Source organism: Apodemus sylvaticus, chromosome 5 (genome assembly GCF_947179515.1).
Source record: "Apodemus sylvaticus chromosome 5, mApoSyl1.1, whole genome shotgun sequence".
NCBI lineage: Eukaryota > Metazoa > Chordata > Mammalia > Rodentia > Muridae > Apodemus > Apodemus sylvaticus.
Genome location: NC_067476.1, coordinates 134913187 through 134921511, shown reverse-complemented (window position 1 = coordinate 134921511; position 8325 = coordinate 134913187). Strand labels below are relative to the sequence as shown.

General features: G+C 39.5%; 1 protein-coding gene across 1 annotated transcript in view; it reads left to right on the top strand.

The window, feature by feature from the left end:
* The first annotated feature begins 437 nt into the window (after positions 1-437).
* Positions 438-8325, top strand: part of LOC127686031 (zinc finger protein 431-like) — a 252177-nt gene continuing 244289 nt past the window's right edge. The window contains exon 1 of the mRNA XM_052183840.1: positions 438-493. Within this exon, the coding sequence (XP_052039800.1) occupies positions 491-493 (3 nt within the window). The 5' untranslated portion in view covers positions 438-490. The remainder of the gene's footprint in view (positions 494-8325) is intronic.

The window sequence follows — 8325 nt, the reverse complement described above, 5'->3', positions numbered from 1 at the left end:
AAGAGCTCAGCACTGGATCTCTGCCCACAAGGGGAGAAGCAGGTGACTGAACAGCATGGACCTGGAGTTGTGGGTCCTTCTAGGGCATGGTGGGAGGGCACACAGGTAGAGTATTGGAGGGAAGGACCTAGTGCCACTGAGATGTAAATCTGCAGATCTGGAAAAGGATTGGTTTCAGGCTGGAACCACTGGGTAGTTTCTCTTCAGTCCACTGGAACCCTAAGAGTTGTGCTCCTATCACTCAAGACATATGAGCCAATCAGAACCTCCACACGGACTTGCCAGTCATTAGGGGAGGAGGCTCTTCCGGTTCCCAAGCCTGATATTTTTTTCTTGGTAACTGAGTTGGCATGATTTGTCCCGTGTGTTCTGTTCTGAGTGTGTCTGCTGGATGCTGTGAAGGAGCTCAGACAAACTCAAAACTTCAGACATGCTAAGTGCAGGGTCATCTGTCATAAAGGGGAGGAACAAGAAGCTCAGAACTGCAGACATGGTAAGTGCAGTGTCATCTCTCATAAAGGGGAGGAACAAGCAGCTTAGCAAAGGTTGCACATGTGGTGGATCTTCCCAGCAGCTGGATTGTAAGCAGCACCCAGAGAGCTATGGCCGCCGGTGAGGTCCTATGTGGTTCTAGTCTCTCCTTTAATCCATAGATGGTGTTTGAATAACATTATTATAGAGTCTGTGTCTGCCTCCATAATAAACTTTTGGAGCTTGTGTGGAGAAAAATCCTTTGCAAAATGCCACACCCAAGAGCCCTCATTTCTTTATTATCTTCTAGAAGTTCTGCCCTTAGCATTTAATGTGTACGTGTAAGATCTCTTTGTAGTCCTTAATAGATGAGTTTTATTCCACTGTGTAAATGAACCACATTTTCTCTATCCATTCTTCTGTCATGGGACTTGTAGGTTGTTTCCAGTTTCTGATTCTCACAAACAAGACCGCCATGAACATGAACATAGTGGTGCAACGTGGTCCCTCTGACACGGTGGGGCATCTTTTGGCTATATTCCCAAGAACGGTATTGCTAGATCTTCAGTTAAATCTGTTTCCAAACTTCTGAGGAACCTCCAGACTGATTTCCAGGGTGGTTGTACCAGTTTGCAATCCCACCAGCAATGGAGGAGTGTTCCTCTTTCTCCACATCCTTGTCAACAAGTGTTGTTACCTGAGGTTTTGATCTTAGCCATTCTGAATGGTGTAAGGTGGAATCTCAGAGTTGTTTGGATTTGCATTCCTTGGTCACTAAGGACTTTGAACATTTATTTAGGTGTGTCTCAGTCTTTGAAGTCCCTCTGTTTGTCAATTCTCTGTTTAGTTATATATAACATTTTTTGATTGGTTTGTTTGCTTTTCTGGTGGTTAGCTTCTTGAGTTCTTATATATTTTGTATATTAGTCCTTTATCAGATGTGGGGTTAGTGAACATTTATTTTCCACTCTGTAGGTTGCCGATTTGTCTTATTGATTATGTCCTTGGCCTTAGAGAAGCTTTCCAGTTTCATGAGGTCTCATTTATCAATTCTTGGTCTTAGAGCATGAGCCATTGGAGTTCTGTTTAGGAAATTTCTCCTGTGCCAATAAGTTCACTTTCCCTCTTTCTCTTCTATTAGATTGAGTATACCTGGTTTTATTTTGAGGTCCTTGATCCACTTGGACTTGAGCTTTGTATAGGGAAATAAGAATGGATCAATTTGCATCATTATACCTGTTGACTGCCAGTTGACCCAGCACCATTTGTTGAAAGTGCAGTGTTTTTTCTGCTGGATGCTTTTAGCTCCTTTGTCAAAGATCAAGTGACCATAGGTGTATGGGTTCATTTCTGGGTCTTCAATTCCATTCCATTGATTTTCCTGCCTGTCTCTGTACCAATACCATACAGCTTTTATCACTATTGCTTGGTAGTTGATCTTGAGGTCAGGGATGGTGATTCTGCCAGAAGTTCTTTTATTGTTGAGAATACTTTTCGCAGTCCTGGAGTTTTGGTTATTCTACATAAACTTGGGATTGCTCTTTATAACTCTAAGAAGAATTGAGTTGGAATTTTGATGGGGATTGCATTGAATCTGTAGACTGCTTTAGGCAAGATGCCCATTTTTACTTTATTATCCCTGCCAATCCATGAGCATGGGAGATGTTTCCATTTTCTGAGATCTTCATCAATTTCTTACCAAAGAGATTTGAAGTTCTTGTCATACAGATCTTTCACTTGCTTGGTTAGAGTCACACCAAGGTATTTTATATCATTTGTGACTATTGTGAACGGTGTCATTTCCCTAATTTCTTTTTCAGCCTCTTTATCCTTTGAGTATAGGAAGGCTACTGATTTGCTTGAGTTAATTTTATATCCAGCCACATTTCTGAACTTGTTTATCAGATTTAGAAGTTCTCTGGTGGAATTTGTGGGGTCACTTAAGTATGCTATCATATCTTCTGTAAATAGTGATACTGTGACTTCTTCCTTTCCAATTTGAATCACAATGTCCTCCTTTTGTCATCTAATTGCTCTGCCTAGTACTTTGAGTACTTTGGTGAACAGGAAGGGAGAGAGTGGAAAGCTTTGCCTTGTCCCTGATTTCAGAGGGATTCCTTTTACTTTCTCTCCTTTTATTTTGATGTTGGCTACTGGTTTGCTGTATATTGCTTTTACTATGTTAAAACATGGGACTTGAATTCCTGGTCTTTCCAAGACTTTTACCATGAAGAGGTGTTGGATGTTGTCTAATGAAATGACATGTGGTACATTTCTTTGAGTTTCTTTATGTAGTGGATTACATTGATAGATTTCCATATATTGAACCATCCCTGCATTCCTGGGATGAAGCCTACTTGATCATGCTGCATGAACATTTTGATGTGTTCTTGGCTTTGGTTGGCATGAATTTTATTGATTACTTTTGCATCAATATTCATAAGAGAAATTGGTCTAAAGTTCTCTTTCTTGTTGTGTTTTGGAGTGGTTTAAGTATCAGAGTAATTGTGGCTTCATTAAACGATTTGGGTAGTGTTCCTTGTGTTTGTTTGTATTTTGTAAAATAGTTTGAAGACTATTGGTATTAAGTCTTCTTCTTCTTTTTGTTTGTTTTGTTTTGTTTTGTTTTTTTGGATTTTTTTTTTTTCCGAGACACGGTTTCTCTGTATAGGCCTAGCTGTCCTGGAACTCACTCTGTAGACCAGGCTGGCCTCGAACTCAGAAAACCGCTTGCCTCTGCCTCCCAGATTGCTGGGATTACTGGTGTGTGCTATTTCTTTAGTGCCAGGGGACATTCTACCAGATTTTTCAAAAACCCCCTCCTCTCAGCCATTTCCAGCTTGCTTTCTGTAAGCTGATTTTAGGAGAATATGTACTGGTTTAAAGATTAGGTAAGTAAGCTAGATGGTCAGTAAGTACAGAGCTCACCTGTGGTTAGGTTACCATAGCAACTCCTTTCCTCTTCACCTCCTCATGATAGAAATATGATGCCAAGTTCCTACTGCACCTGCCAAATCTTAGCTGTGACCCTGAGAGACAATTCTGAGAAACTGTTCCTGAAGAATGATGCTGGCCCCCTGAGATTGTCCCCGCGAATACAATGACTTTCCCGCACTACCCCTCCCCACTCCTGCTTGCTTGCCTTTATAAAGCTTTGTGTGAAAATTAAAGATTGACAGCTTGATCTGAATTTCGACTTGCTGTTCAGTTTTCTCGTGTCTATCTTGTCTCTCGCCTTTCCCTAGGTGGTTCCAGGACCCTGCTGACTGTCCTGTGGGTCGGAACACTTTAGGGGTTATGGGATTGTTTAGATCATTTATCTGATCCTGATTTAACTTTGGTACCTGGTGTCTGTCTAGAAAATTGTCCATTTCATCTAGACATTTTACTTTTGTTGAGTATAGACTTTTGTGGTAGGATCTGATGATTTTTTGGATTTCTTCAGTATCTGTTTTTATGTCTCCCTTTTCATTTCTGATTTTGTTGATTTAGATACTGTCTCTGTGCCCTCTAGTTAGTTTGCCTAAGGGTTTATCTACCTTGTTGGTTATTATTATTTTTTTTTAAAGAACCAGCTCCTGGTTTGGTTGATTCTTTGTATAGTTCTTTTTGTTTCTGCTTGGTTCATTTCATCCCTGAGTTTGATAATTTCCTGCCGTCTACTCCTCTTGTGTGTTTTTGCTTCTCTTCATTCTAGAGCCTTCAGCTGTGCTGTTAAGCTGTTATTGTACTTTCTTTCCAGTTTCTTTGTGGAGGCACTCAGAGCTATGAGTTTTCCTCTTAGCACTGCTTTCATTGTGAACCATAAGTTTGGGTATGTTGTGCCTTCCTTTTCATTAAATTCTAAAGAGTGTTTGTTTGTTTGGTTGGTTGTTTTGAGACAGGGTTTTCTCTGTATAACCTTGGCTGTCCTATAAATCACTGCTTAGACCAGGCTGGCCTCGAACTCAGAAATCCACCTGCCTCTGCCTCCCAAGTGCTGGGATTAAAGGCATGTGCCACCCCAGCTGGCCTAAACATTCCTTCATTTCTTTCTTTATTTCTTCCTTGACCGAGTTATCATTGAATAGAGTGTTGTTCAGTTTCCATGTGTATGTGGGCTTTCTGTTGTTTTTGTTGTTAATGAAGACCAGCCTTAGTCCATGGTGATCTGATAGGGTGCATGGAATTAATTCAATCTTCTTATATCTGCAGAGGTCTGTTTTGTGACCGAGTATATGGTCAGTTTTGGAAAAAGTACTGTAAGGTGCTGAGAAATAGGTATATTCTTTTGTTTTAGGATAAAATGTTCTATAGATATCTGTTAAATCCATTTGTTTCATAACTTCTGTTAGTTTCACTGTTTTTCTATTTAGTTTGTGTTTCCCTAATCTGTCCATTGATGAGAGTAGGGTGTTGAAGTCTCCCACTACTATTGTGTGGGGCACAATGTGAGCTTTGAGCTTTATTAAAGCTTCTTGTATGAGTGTGGGTTCCCTTGTTTTTGGAGAATTTACGTAGTGAATTGAGAGTTCATCTTGGTAGAATTTTCCTTTGAGTATGAAGTATCCTTCTGTCTTTTTTGATTACTTTAGTTTGAAAGTTGATTTTATTCGCTATTAGGATGGCTACAGCAACTTATTTGTTGGGACCGTTTGTTGGGAAAATTGTTTTCTACACTTTTACTCTGAGGCAGTGTCTCTTTCTGAGTGAGGTGGGTTTCCTGTATGCAGCAAAATGTTGCATCCTGCTTATGTATCCAGTCTGTTAGTCTATGTCTTTTTATTGGAGAATTGATTCCATTAATATTAAGAGATATTAAGGAGAAGTGATTGTTGATTTCTGTTTTTTTTCTTTTTCTTTTTTTTTCCTTCAGTTTTTCAAGACAGGGTTTCACTGTGTAGACCAGGCTGGCCTCAAACTCAGAAATCTGCTTGTCTCTGGCTCCCAAGTCCTGGGATTACAGGCATGTGCCACCACGCCCAGTTCCTGTTATTTTTCTTATTAGAGGTGGGGTTATGTTTGTGTGGCTCTCTCTCTCTCTCTCTTTTTTTTTTTTGGTTTGTTAAAAGATTAATTTTTTGCTTTTTCTGGTGTGTAGTTTCCCTCCTTTTATTGGTGTTTTCCATTCATTATTCTTTGAAGGGCTGGATTTCTGAAAAGATATTATGTAAATTTGTTTTTGTCATGGAATACCTTGATTTCTACATCTATGCTAATTGAGAGATTAGCTGGATATAGTAGCCTGAGTTTGCATTTGTTTGCCCTTAGTGTCTGTATGACACTCATCAAAAGGAAGGGCTGCCCAGGAACTTCTGGCTTTCATAGTCTCTGTTGAAAAGACTGGTATAATTCTGATAAGTCTGCCTTTATATGTTAGTTGGTATTTTTCCCTTACTGCTTTTAATATTCATTCTTTGTTTAGTGCATTTGGTTTTTTGATTGTTATATGACACGAGGAATTTCTTTTCTGGTCCAGTATATTTGGAATTCTGTAGGCTTCTTGTGTGTTCATTGGAATCTCTTTCTTGCCAGACTGTGGTGGCAGATGCCTTTAATCCAAGCACTTGCAAGGCAGAGGCAGGCAAATTTTTGAGTTCGAGGCCAGCCTGGTCTACAGAGTGAATTCCAGGACAGCCAGGGCTATACAGAGAAACCCTGTCTTGAAAAACAATAACAACAACAACAACAACAAAATGGAATCCCTTTCTTTAGGTTAGGGAAGTTCTGTTTTTGTTCTTGTTTTTTTGTTTTTTTTTTTCTTTTCTTTTCTTTTTTTTCTTTATTTTTGATTGTTTTGGATTTGGTTGTTTTCAAGACAGGGTATATTTGAATAACTCCTGGCTGTCCTGAAACTCACTCTGTAGACCAGGCTGGCCTTGAACATAAATACCACCTTCCTCTGCCTCCCAGAGTGCTGGGATTACAGGTATGTGCCACCACCACCAAGCTTGGTATTTTTCTTCTATAATTTTTTTCTTTTTTTTTTAATTTTATTCGATATATTTTTTTATTTACATTTCAAATGATTTCCCCTTTTCTGTTTCCCCAAAAGTCACATAAGCCCCCTTCCCTCCCTCTGTTCTAGCACCCATCCCTTCCCACTTCCCTGTTCTGGTTTTATTTTATACTGTTACACTGGGTCTTTCCAGAACTAGGGGCCACCCCTCCGTTCTTCTTGTACCTCATTTGAAGTGTGGATTATGTTTTGCATATTCCAGTTTTCCAAGCTAATATCCACTTATTAGTGAGTCTTCTATAATTTTGTTGAAGATATTTACTGCCCCTTGAAAATCTTCACTCTCCTCTACACCTATAATCCTTAGGTTTGGTCTTCTCTGGATTTCCTCATGTTTTGGGTCAGGAGCTTTTTGTATTTTGCATGTTCTTTGACTGGTGTTTCAATGCTTTCTATGGGATCTTCTGTATCTGAGAATCTCTCTGCTCTCTCTTTTTTTCTGTTGTTGATGCTTGCATCCATGACTCTTGACTTCTTTCCTAGACTTTCTATGTCCAGAGTTGTTTTACTTTGTTATTTCTTTATTATTTTCACCTCTACTTTTAGATCCTGGATGTTTTTGTTCAGTTCCTGCACTGGTTTTGTTGTCCTTTCCAGTAATTCTTTAAGGGCCTTTTCCTGTTTGCATGTGAATTTCTTTAAGGGTGTTATTTATGTCCTTCTTGAAGCCCTCTTTCAGCATCATGAGCTGTGATTTTGAATCCAAATCTTGCTTTTCTGGTATGTTGGGGAATCCACGACTTTCTGTTGTGGGAGAATAGGGTTCAGATGATGCAATGTTTCCTTGATTTCTGTTGGTAACATTCCTATGTTTGCCTTTTGCCATCTTGGTTATCTCTGGTGCTTGTCCCTTCTGGAGGCCTGCAAGGCTGGCTCAGCACTGTTGGGTGATATGCTCTCCCCCAGCACAGAGTTCTGGCACTGTCCAGCTCCTGTGTATAGGTGTGGCCCTGGCAGACCCTGTCTCAGCTGTTCTGGCACTCTGGCGTTCCCTGCGCTACTGGATGTACCTGTCTGCTCAGTCGCAGGAGAGAAGATCTGTTTTGTTTTTCAATTATTAGCAGATGAACTTAGAATGTAGTTTTGGTACATAGAAGCATATGCTGGTATATGAAATTAACTGAATTTTGAAACGTGGTAGAGTGTATATTGTTTCTCGAGATGTTTTCATTACGTGTATGTTCCATTAGACTGCAGATGTGTGGCGTGATTACTGCCTGTGGGGCTTGTTTGAATTTTTTGAATGAATATGAATATTTCCCTATATGTGTGAATATGTTCATCTTGTGTGCCTGATGCTCACAGAAGTCAGAAAATCGTCTCAGACCACCTGAACTTGGTCTAGTGGGCAGTTGTGCTTCTCCATGTAAATATTGGCAATTTAATGGTCCACATCTTGAATTAACTAAAATCCAAAGAGTTGGGTACTGTGTGGGATTTTTCTTAATTTTATTTTTGGACCTGAGAAAAATCTTAATCTGGATCTCTCGAGGTGAAAAGATTCACCTTTAAATTAGGCCACAGCTTCTGATAGCAATCTACCTACACAAAGGATATTGAAGATGGCAGATCTTTCACTTTTTCTGCTTGTCCTACCTCCAGAGAGCAAGTTCATTTTATTTATTTAATTAATTAATTAATTAATTTTACCGCATTAGAGCCTATCTCTTTGAAATTCAGGTATATGCTGAAGACCAGCTGAGACATCTAACCACAGCCTGAACAACTATTGGATTCTTCAACTTTCCATTGGTCAAAAGCCAGTTTTGGATTAGTTGAACCACAGCCTAAGAGCCATTCTAATAAATACATTTCCTACATTATAGAGAGAGACTCATTCTATCATTTTGTTCACC